Consider the following 12,253-nt stretch of genomic DNA (forward strand, 5'->3'; position numbering starts at 1 on the left):
GTTAGTGCAAACTCTTGCCCAGGGGGGCAGGTTCTGTGCTGTTAGAAGCCAGGAGTCTATGTATGGAAACTGACCTGGATGTCCTGGGCTCCAGTGACTCCCTGGTTCACTGCTGGGACAGCAGGCAGGTCGAGAGTGCCCTCTGGCAGCCATCCATGTCAATGGCTGGCCAATGGAGCTCACATAAGTTATAAAGCTTCCTGGGGGCCATCTTGACTCCGTAATCTCCTACAAAGCCCTTCTTAAAGTTTTTTATCATGTAGTCTAAAACTGTTGGCTTAGAGGAACCTCCCATGTTAACAAATTTAATCTACCTGGCAGGGTTTTCAGGAAAACCTAACCTCTTAGATATCAGCTCAAGGAGTCAGTAACCAATGATTTCTCCCTCCCTATGTTTCCCACCCTGAGTCAGTGATGCAAAGACAAACAAGGGTGGGCGCCCCCTCAAAGGAGGAGACCATTCAGGTGCCCACTTGGCTGCATCCCCGGGGGGGAACTTAGATCCCTCTTAGCTTTGGTGAATCAGTGTAAACCTCTGATCCGGATCTGTCTCACAGGGAGGGACTGGGTCCCCCAGAGGCAGACACGGCCTTGAGCCATGAGAGGTCACCACGGAACTGCACGCTAGGGCCCACTCGGACTCCATTGCCACAAAGGCCCTGAAGCCACACAATGGAGCCTGAAGCGCAAGCGGATCAGGCCGCACACTCATTCACGTTCATTTTTCGTCTGCCTGGCCGCTCTCGCGAGGGAGACCTAAGACACCTCTTAAAAGACGCTTACTCCTTGGAAGGAAAGTTACAACCAACCTAGACAGCATACTAAAAAGCAGAGACATTACTTTGCCAACAAAGGTCCGTCTAGTCAAGGCTATGGTTTTTCCCGTGGTCATGTATGGATGTGAGAGTTGGACTGTGAAGAAAGCTTATCACCGAAGAATTGATGCTTCTGAACTGTGGTGCTGGAGAAGACTCTTGAGAGTCCCTTGGACTGCAAGGAGATCCAACCAGTCCATCCTAAAGGAGATCAGTCCTGGGTGTTCATTGGAAGGACTGACGCTGAGGCTGAAACTCCAATACTTTGGCCACCTGATGCGAACAGTTGACTCATTGGAAAAGACTCTGATGCTGGGAGGGATTGGAGGCAGGAGGAGAAGGGGACGGCAGAGAATGAGATGGCTGGATGGCATCACCGACTCAATGGACATGAGTTTGAATGAACTCCGGGAGTTGGTGATGGACAGGGAGGCCTGGCGTGCTGCGGTTCATGGCGTCACAAAGAGTCAGACACGACTGAGCGACTGAACTGAACTGAACTAGCATTGGCAGGTCAGTATAAATCCCCGACCCAGACCAGCCTCACAGGGAGGGATTAAATCCCCCAGAGCCTGGTACCACCTTTCAGCCTTATGAGGTTGTCATGGGACCGCAGGTTTTAGACCCTCTCAGGCTCTGCAGCCCGAGGACTGTGGAGCTCACTTTCACTTCCTTCAGTCAGTGATCATGCATACACAGTCACTCAGAGGTCATCACGATACCTCCCTTTTCCCAAATCCCCCAGGCCTCCCTATCTGATGCTCCCTTCCTGGGAGCTCCAAGGAAGTGATCTGTCTCCTCTTCTACCCGTCGGGGTAGGACCTCCTGACTAGGGACTGGCCCCAAGTCCTTACCTGATCCTGTGACTATTCCTGGTGAGTTGGTCCGTCCCTCCCATGAGTCTGGTCAGGGCTTGGCCATCCAGAGAGCTGGAACGCTGGTCTGAAAGAGAACCCGAATACCGTCAGGTGGCTCACCTCCTCCTTCGTCTCCCGGCTCCTCCAATCCAGTCCAGCCAAGCCACCCCTCCGTGCAGCTCAAGGGGCAGGTGTGGTTGGAATCTCACTGGGGCCTCCAAAAATGTTGCTGAAACCAGTACTTGAGAAACCAAGCACCACACTCAGAGAGTTGGAGAACTCAGGTTTATTACGAGTTAACACTCCAAGCTCTAAGCCCCGAACAAAGGGGTTACAGAGTTTTTATACATAGACAGGCATGATTAAGCAGGTTTGAGAGTTTGCAGGGGCTGGGCGATTGCAAAGAGCAGGACAGGGTGAGTGAGATAAGCTCCAATTCAGACCTACGTCATCTAAACTTTGCAAGGAGCAAGCTGAGTTACAGAGGCAGAGGATAAGGAGGTAAAATTTTAACTTCCCTTCAGTACAAATGTGAGAGTTGGACCATAAAGAAGGCTGAGTGCCAAAGAACTGATGCTTTTGAACTGTGGTGCTGGAGAAGACTCTTGAGAGTCCCCTGGACTGCACGGAGAACAAACCAGTCAATCCTAAAGGAAACCAACCCTGAATATTCATTAGATGGACTCATACTGAAGCTCCAATACTTTGGCCAACTGATGCAAAGAGCTGATTCACTGGAAAAGACCCTGATGCTGGGAAAGATTGAAGGCAAAAGGAAAAGAGGGCTGCAGAGAATGAGATGGTTGGATGGCATCACTGACTCAATGGACATGAATCTGAGCAAACTCTCACTTATCCAGGAGATAGTGAAGGACAGAGGAGCCCAGTATGCTGCAGTCCATGGGTCCACAAACAGTTGGACACAACTTAGTAATTGAAACAACAATGGCACAAGTTTCACTATAATATACTGGCTGCTATTCTAGAGCTTGAGCCATTGAAGGGTTTTCAGCAGTCCTTATATATGGTGTGATGTCCTTGAACTTCCCAGTCTTACCTTTATGATTGATGCCTGAGAATATTGTATTTTCAGTGCTTTGTCATGGGCAATGTTTCCTGCAGAAGCAACATTGATTTCTAATTCTTCTTTTCCTTTGCCCACTTTCTGTTTCCTGTGCAAATGGCCTAGTGCAAATTCCAGTCGTTGTAGACAGAATTTTTTTGTGTGATGTGAAATCTCACCAGTCAGTGATCTAATGACTGAAAAAGAAAGTCCAATGTATTTTTTCTTTGCAGGTGATTTTTGTGAGATGACCATGGTGTTATCACTTTGAGACCGAACACTGGTTACGGATAAGGATAGTGCTGGTGAAAAAGCTTTGTTACATAAGCATTGTAGAGGCAGGTACAGTCAAGGTATCAATTACACCTTCATTAGGAGTGAGAGAACGAGTTTCACCTTCTGGCTGCACTAGCCATTGCTTATAAGACGTGGTTGTTATTGTTGTTCAGTCGCTAAGTCGTGTCCAACTCTTTGCAACCCATGGGCTGCAGGCCTCCCTGTCCTTCACTGTCTCTGGAGTTTGCTCGAACTCATGTTCATTGAGTCGGTGATGCCATCCATCCATCTTATCCTCTGTTGTCTCCTTCTCCTCCTGCCCTCAATCTTTCCCAGCATCAGGGTCTTTTCCAACGAGTCATTTCTTTGCATCAGGTTGCCAAATTATTGGAGTTTCAGCTACAGCATCAGTCCTTCCGATGAATATTCAGGACTGATTTCCTTTAGGATGGACTGCTTGGAACTCCTTGTAGTCTAAGAGAGTCTCAACAGTCTTCTCCAGCACCACAGTTCAAAAGCATCAAATCTTCGGCACTCAGCTTTCTTTATAGTCCAACTCTCACATCCATACATGACCACTGGAAAAACCACAGCCTTGACTAGACAGACCTTTGTTGGCAAAGTAATGTCTCTGCTTTTTAATATGCTGTCTAGGTTGATCATAACTTTCCTTCCAAGGAGTAAGTGTCTTTTAATTTCATGGCTGCAATCACCATCTGCAGTGATCTTGGAGGCCCCCAAAATAAAGTCAGCCACTGTTTCCCCATCTATTTGCCATGAAGTGATGGGACTTCGTGATGCCATGATCTTAGTTTTCTGAATGTTGTGCTTTAAGCCAACTTTTTCACTCTCCTCTTTCACTTTCATCAAGAAGCTCTTTAGTTCTATTTTGCTTTCTGCCATAAGGGTGGTGTCATCTGTATATCTGAGGTTATTGATATTTCTCCCAGCAATCTTGATTCCAGCTTGTGCTTCCTCCAGCCCAGCATTACTCATGATGTATTCTGCATATAAGTTAAAGAAACAGGGTGACAATATACAACCTTGACGTACTCCTTTTCCTATTTGGAACCAGTCTGTTGTTCCATGTCCAGTTCTAACTGTTGCTTCCTGACCTGCGTATAGGTTTCTCAAGAGGCAGATCAGGTGGTCTGGTATTCCCATCTCTTTCAGAATTTTCCACAGTTTATTGTGATCCACACAGGAAAAGGCTTTGGCATAGTCAATAAAGCAGAAATAGATGTTTTTCCAGGACTCTCTTGCTTTTCCATGATCCAGCAGATGTTGGCGATTTGATATCTGGTTCCTCTGCCTTTTCTAAAACCAGCTTGAACATCTGGAATTTCACAGTTCATGTATTGCTGAAGTCTGGCTTGGAGAATTTTGAGCATGACTTTACTAGCGTGTGAGATGAGTGCCAATTGCATTGAGCATTCTTTGGTGTTGCCGTTCTTTGGGATTGGAATGAAACCTGACCTTTTCCAGTCCTGTGGCCACTGCTGAGTTTTCCAAATTTGCTGACATATTGAGTGCAGCACTTTCACAGCATCATCTTTTAGGATTTGAAATAGCTCAACTGGAATTCCATCATCTCCACTAGCTTTGTTCATAGTAATGCTTCCTAAGGCCCACTTGACTTCACTTTCCAGGATGTCTGGCTCTAGATGAGTGATCATACCCTCGTGATTATCTGGGTCGTGAAGATCTTTTTTGTATAGTTCTTCTGTGTATTTTTGCTACCGCTTCTTAATATCTTCTGCTTCTGTTGCTGCTGCTGCTGCTGCTAAGTCACTTCAGTTGTGTCCGACTCTGTGTGACCCCACAGACAGCAGTCCACCAGGCTCCCCCGTCCCTGGGATTCTCCAGGCAAGAACACTGGAGTGGGTTGCCATTTCCTTCTCCAATGTGTGAAAGTGAAAGTGAAGTCGCTCAGTCACGTCTGACTTGTAGCGACTCCATGGACTGCAGCCCACCAGGCTCCTCCGTCCACTGCTTCTGTTAGGTCCATACTATTTCTGTCCTTTATTGAGCCCATCTTTGCATGAAATGTTCCCTTGGTATCTCTTATTTTCTTGAAGAGATCTCTTGTTTTTCCTATTCTGTTGTTTTCCTCTATTTCTTTGCATTGATCGCTGAGGAAGGCTTTCTTATGTCTCCTAGCTGTTCTTTGGAACTGCATTCAGGTGCTTATATCGTTCCTTTTCTCCTTTGCTTTTCGCTTCTCTTCTTTTCACAGCTATTTGTAAGGCTTCCTCAGACAGCCATTTTGACTTTTGCATTTCTTTTTCTTGGGGATGGTCTTGATCCCTCCTGTACAGTGTCATGAACCTCTGTCCATAGTTCATCAGGCACTCTGTTTATCAGATCTAGACCCTATGAATATTAGTGTTAATTAGCGCTTGCAAAAATTGTATTGTCTGATCCCCCAAACCCAGTATTTCAAGAGGAATGGAATAACTGTGTCTAACCCTAATTCATTCGAGCAGGAAGCAGTGAGTGAAGCTCCCCTTTGCCATCACCGCCCTTGTGTGCATGCATGTTAAGTCGCTTCATTCATGCCTAACTCTTTGAGACCGCATGGACTGTAGCCCTCCAGGCTCCTCTGTCCATGGAATTCTCCAGGCAAGAATGCTGGAGTGAATTGCCGTGCCCTACTCCAGAGGATCTCACTGACCCGGGCATTGAACCCAGCTTTCCCAAATTGAAGGTGAATTCTTTACCATCTGAGCCTCCAGGGACGCCCATCACAGCCCTTACCCCCTAGAAAGTCAGTGCATGAATAGTCAGAACTCTGTGTTTCCTTACCTCCTAGTGGTACCTGCTAATCCCCAGAGGTGAAGTGAGCAGGCATCATTTCCTCCCGTGATGTCTGCCACTTCTCCAGTTTTGCCAGCTTCTGCCTTTATATCCTCCCCTTCCCAACTCATTTGATTGTCTGTATTGGGCTATCATAGTTTTGAGTTACACTTTTAGCACTGTCTCCCCAGATCAGGGGATCCCTATGGAAAAAGTGGGTGGGCTGGTTTCTGCCCCATTGCCTAGACCTCCTTGATCTGACCCACTTTCTGTGAGTGCTTTTAATAGTACCTTATTCTTATGTAGTGCTTACTGCATGCCAGGCAGTGTTCCGCCATAGGTGATGAAGTTGCTGTTATTGTAGCCACGCGTGCCGGGAGACAAACTCACTCAGGACAGTGCAGATGGTGGAGTGCAGTTTATTACACCGGCGGGCCCAAGGCAGAGTCTCCTCTTAGCTAAGGACCCCAGCCAGTTTCTGTGAAAACCTTATATACCCTAAGTGTACATGCCCAAACCCACCTCACCAAATTCCCTGAAACTAGTCTGAACAAAGGAAAAAGAAAGATATAATCAAAGTTAACCCAGGATTCATATGCCTTAAGCCTATGTGGTTAACAGTGGACAGTTACCAATAGGCCTGTGGTCATACCCCAATAAACATAATAGAATGTATGATTCTGTTCAGTTACACAGATAATTAGGGTATTCTTTTAGGCAATGGAGAGTCTGGGTAGGAGCCCTGGGGCTCTTCCTTCTGGGTACCTGGTTTTCCAGTTGGTTGTCATTTATGTAGCTCAAAGTCCACAGTCCGGCCCAAGATGGAGTCCTGCTTTAAAGATAGAGCCTGTTCTGTCTGTTTCTTCCTTCATTATCACTCCAGTTTTGAAGCTCTGTGAGGTCCCACGGCTCGCAAGGAGGGGATCGAAGGGGTCAGTTCTGTCTCCATGATCTGAGATCATGCTCTACTGCTCTCCATCAGCGATCTACCATGATCACTGAGTGTAATAGCTGTGGATGGTGGAACTCAAAATTCAAAAAGAGCGTGCCCAGTTACAGGTGAACAGGAACTGCCTTTTAGTGACTTTGACCAAATCAAACACTGTGGGTGAGAAATTTCCTGCTGTATCAGTAAACAAGGATGTCAGAGTCATCAGCAATTACTGCCACCTTGGAGGGTGAGCTGGTGAGCCCTGAGGGAACTCGGGACAGAAAGAATACCTGCCTTCTAGCATCCATCTGACTGCAGCCACTCCCTACAGGGAGCCCTGAGGAAATTCAGGATGTGAAAACACAGGATTCTGGCCCCAGATAGCTGAGATGCATCTGAAAGGAATGATTTCAGTGAGCCCAGACTCTTGCATCTTCCTATACAGAGAAAAGCACTAAATTCCTTAACTTGGGATATCTGGTTTTCTTTAATTTGAAAAAAAAAAAAAAAATTTTTTTTTTTTTAAATTCAGACTCCCTGACCTTTGTTGCTGCAAAACTTCTACATAACCTGATTCTTCCCCCAGCACCCCTTGTCTCCTTGGAATAGTTCTCTCAGGCTCACTCATGATGCTGTCGCCTGGGCTTGAAGTCCTAAAAATTCCACCAAATAAAACGTAATTCTCAACTTTCATGTTGTGACTATTTATTAAGTCACCGTGGGGATAGAAAAGTAGATGGTCAACTAAAAAGGATTCACAACTTGAGAGCTGCAAGTCAAGTTTTATTCTGGACAAAATGAGGACAGCATCCCAGGAGGCAGCACCTCTGATAGCTCTGAGAGACAGCTCCAAGGAGGCAGTGGGGGAAGGTCAGTATATGAGGTTTTGGTGAAGGGGGAGCTCAATGCAATCAGGTGCTTACTGTACAAGAGGTTTTCTGCCAGTCTCCAGGAGCTGACATCACCATGAAGGGGTTTTGTGCTTTCCTAGATAGGAAGAGATGCAAATATTGGGGTCACGAGGTCAGTTCCTGAGAATACCCAACTATCTAAAGACCTGCCCCACCTGATTCCCTGGAGCACAGAGTGCCTCACTCCACCCTGATCTCCTTCAGGGGTGTTGAAGGTCAGCAGCGCAGGGGTCCGTCTTGCAGAGGCAGATGGCAGACGCCCTTGTTGTTTGGTCGCTGGCAGTGCTCTTGTGCTGTGCTGTGTGCTTAGTCGCTCAGTGCTGTCTGACTCTTTCCGATCCCATGGACTATAGCTCTCCAGGCTCCTCTGTCCATGGGATTCTCCAGGCAGGAATACTGGAGTGGGTTGCCATGTCCTCCTCCAGGGGATGTTCCCAATCCAGGGATTGAACCCTGGTCTCCCGCATTGCGGGCAGATTCTTTACCATCTGAGCCACCAGGGAAGCTTGGCAAATGCCAATTTGTAGTTGACCATGGGGAAAGAAATGGAAAGTGTGGAAAGAAAAAGATAGTGTAGGGAGAACAGTATCTGGGGGTGAAGAAACTCTGTGTCACGTGACTAAAGCTGTTGGCTACAACAAACAGTGCAGCCAGCGGGGGACGTAAGCATCCCAAGCCGTCTGTCCTGTTTCCTTGAAATGTTCTGCTGCCCAGAGAGCGGATGTGGGGGAAGAAGTAACAGAATCCTTAGAACTGTTAAATGATGACGTGTCTGATACCGCAGTGAAGGACCAAAGCTCTTGAAAGAATCATGAGGGGCACATGCATACTTTATTCAGTTCTGTGAGGATGACAGCCCATCCTTTGCGCCCTAGGCCTACTTCTTAAGTTTGGAGTTGATAAAATGCAGCAGATTTAACTTGCCTCACCGCATTTAGCTGCGTTTGTTAAAAACATGACATTCTACTTGGGTGGCTCTTTTGCTGTTTTTACTGAAATTAAATCCCTGGCACGGAATAACAGAAAAAAAAAAAAAAGAAATCAAGAGTTTCATCATATGCAGTGTACTGTTTTCTACACTGGAGAATCTTGAGTGCTTTGGAAATAATAAGTCTGTTTCCACAATTTCCTGCTCTCCACTAGGTTCTTGGAACGCCAAATGAGGACACATGGCCCGGAGTTCACTCTTTACCACATTTTAAGCCAGGTATGTTTCACTGATTACAAACAGCTAAGTGCTTCTGATATGCAAACGGTGAATGTACAGATCTTCTCCCTGAAGCTAATATTTTACCTGGAAAATTCTGGTTACATTTGCCACTGGGCACTCTACCTCTTATTGGAGTTGTTTCGTTTTCATGGTTTATTTGTTGATGAAAATAGACTGAAGGACATCCCTGATCATTGTTTCACTGTATGTTTTTGTTTGATTTGACTGGCTAATCTTGAAGTGACCTCTCATTTCATCATCAGTTAGACTAGCTTCCATGTCTATAAAAAACAAACTTTAAATCTAGCTGCTATAATCCATCTGTGTGATTTCTAGTAATACTAGAAAAGTATTAAATTGGAAAAAGTAAAAATCATATTTATTTTTAAAAGCTCTAGTAATACATCGTCAATTAATTTGAGTTTAAACATAGAAAATGTTCTATATGTCCAACATTCCACTTAAAAAGAAAATGTTAAAATATTTACAACCCTGAACCAGAAAATCTGAGAGAAAATGTGAAACTTTTAAAATGCTGTCACTTTTTTCTTACCAGTAGGTGGCAGTCAAGAAACTTCCAGTTTTAATAGTGACACTTAGAAGAATCTCAAAATGGTCTCTGTAATTTTTATAGGCGAATGAAAGCTTTAGAATTGGAAACTTAATAAAAATATGTGGGATGAATTACTGTAAAGTATATTTTTGTTTTTATTTTCTTGGTTAAAATACATGAATTATAAAATGCAGAAAGTTAACGCTGTTAGTCACTCAGTCATGTCCAGCTCTTTGCAATTCTTTGACGGACTGTAACCCACCAGACTCCTCTGTCCATGGAATTCTCCAGGAAAGAATACTGGTTTGGATTACCATCTCCTTCTCCAGGGTATCTTCCCAACCCAGGTATCAAACTCAGATCTCCTGTGTAGCAGTCAGAGTCTTTACCGTCTGAGCCACTGGGGAAGCCCTACCATTAAATTACTGAAAGGAATTTTATGGAAGATCTAATTGCCAACAAAGGTCCATTTAGTCAAGGCTATGGTTTTTCCAGTGGTCATGTATGGATGTGAGAGTTGGACTGTGAAGGAGGCTGATCGCCAAAGAATTGATGCTTTTGAACTGTGGTGCTGGAGAAGACTCTTGAGAGTCCCTTGGACTACAAGGAGATCCAACCAGTCCGTTCTAAGGGAGATCAATCCTGGGTGTACATTGGAAGGGCTGATGCTAAAGCTGAAACTCCAATACTTTGGCCACCTCATGGGAAGAGTTGACTCACTGGAAAAGACTCTGATCCTGGGAGGGACTGGGGGCAGGAGGAGACGGAACGACAGAGAATGAGATGGCTGGATGGCATCACCGACTCGATGGACATGAGTTTGTGTGAACTCCGGGAGTTGGTGATGGACAGGGAGGCCTGGCGTGCTGTGATTCATGGGGTCGCAAAGAGCTGGACACGACTGAGCAACTAAACTGAACTGACTGGTCTATTACCTTATGAGGGAAAGAGCTATGAATAATTACTGTTACAAGAGTCAAGTACATTCTTTTTCTCCCCTTCCTGTCTTCTGGGGTACCATCAGGAATTAACTATCAATCCCAAAGAATGACTGCGATGGGAAACTTTTTATTCTTAATATTTCTCTTCTGAAGGTACATAGTGTGCTGAGAATTCTTTTATCTTATTTGGCTGCCCCAAAGACTCTTTGTACTTTTACTGAATATTTTAAATAACCTCTGTGTCCTGAAAGACTATAGAAAGTTACCAGTTGAACATGGATTTCTCTTTCTTTAACTGAGCAAGAAGCATTCTCTAACTGCTTTTATGGAGTTTACGTGAGAACAGAGCTCTTTATAAATATTCCAAGTGTGGGCTCTTGAAGAAGGCTAGCTTCCTTGTGTTAATATCTAAAACCTTAAGTCCTAGGGAAATAAAACAGAGAATATGAAAAGAGTTGAAATGAATAAAGTTAGATGCAGAAAGGAACAATTAAAATAGTCATTTGGTCTGCCAAGTGTCTGGACTCGAAAACATGGAGTAAGTGGTTTATTTGGGTGTGAATAGGTTTATCTTTGTCAACAGCATACAAAAGCACTTATTAAATATGTTCTGGGAAAGTCTATGATGTGATGCAAACTGAACTAACAGTTTGAGAACTTCATGAGATTATGGACAGTGACTAGTACATATTTTGGTTCAATAAATGTCTGTTGCCCTGAATTATATTACATGTTTAAAATAAGCATTATTTATGTGACTCTGATGATAGACATATATAAATTAGGGTATATGTATACACACACACATATATGTTTAAGTTATTAATTTTATGTATGAGTGCAACCACAGATAGATAAAAGGTAATGGGGGATTTCCCTGGTGGTCCAGTGGTTGAGAATTCTCCTGGTCCCAGAGGATCCCACAGGCCTCCAGGCAGCTTAATCCATGCACCAAAATTGCTGAGCCTGCACACGCTAGAGCCCCTGCTCTGCAGCAAGAGAGGCCACTGCAATGAGAAGCCTGAGCTCCACAACTGGAGAAAGCCTAGGGGCACAGCAGAAAGACCACGGGCAGCCAAAAATAAATAAAATTAAGAAGAAGAAAAAAATAAAAGTAACGGGGATCTGGAAGAACAATGTGTTTAGATGTGCATAAGGTATGGATGCTGACAAGCAAAAAACACACTCCACATAAGCTTAGGGCTTGTGGGTGAGAGGAGATGTGATGAATGCTTCCTGAGTTCCCTTGGGAGGAGTCAGGGAGCGACAGAGTAATAGACGGAGGCAAAGGGAGTCTTCTGAGACCATCAGGGGAGTCCTGGGGAAGGAGTTAGGTATTCCCAGAGGGGAAATTCTAGTCCTACGGCCTACCTGCCCCACCCCACTTTCCCCCTCCGCATTCAGTCCCCAAAGAGTGCCTCAGTAAGTCTCAGGGACAATAAGAACATCTGAGCCTTGAAGGCATACTTTGTTTTGCTTAGTTTAATAGACTTTCTTTTTTGGAGCAGATTTAGGTTCATAGCAAAACTGAACAGAAGGGGCAGAGACTTCTGGTATACCCCCCCACTCTGATGCATGTGCAGCCTCCCCCGTTTATCAGCGTCCCCCACCAGCTGGTACATTTGTTACATTCTGATGACCCTCCACTGACACATCATTATCCTCAGTGTCCACAGATTACATTAGGGTGTGTTCTTGACGTGGTACATTCTATGAGTCTGTGCGTGTATGTGCTTAGTTGTGTCCAACTCTTTGAGAACCTCATGGACTATAGCCTGCTAGGCTCCTCTGTCCATGGAATTTTCCAGGCAAGAGTACTGGAGTGGGTTGCCATTTCCTCCTCCAGGGGTTCTTCTCAATCCAGGGATCGAACCTGTGTCTCCTGCATTGGCGGGCAGAC

General features: G+C 45.1%; 1 protein-coding gene across 7 annotated transcripts in view; it reads left to right on the top strand.

Annotated features, from left to right (window-relative positions):
• CDK14 (cyclin dependent kinase 14) overlaps positions 1–12,253 on the top strand; it is a 683,048-nt gene that overhangs the window by 478,700 nt on the left and 192,095 nt on the right. For all 7 annotated transcript variants that reach the window (XM_088833154.1, XM_055420391.2, XM_055420393.2 and 4 more), the window contains one exon: positions 8,793–8,856. In XM_088833154.1, the coding sequence (XP_088689280.1) occupies positions 8,793–8,856 (64 nt within the window). The remainder of the gene's footprint in view (positions 1–8,792; positions 8,857–12,253) is intronic.

Source organism: Moschus berezovskii, chromosome 3, assembly GCF_049115385.1.
Source record: "Moschus berezovskii isolate FMDL1 chromosome 3, NW_MosBer_1.0, whole genome shotgun sequence".
Lineage (NCBI taxonomy): Eukaryota > Metazoa > Chordata > Mammalia > Artiodactyla > Moschidae > Moschus > Moschus berezovskii.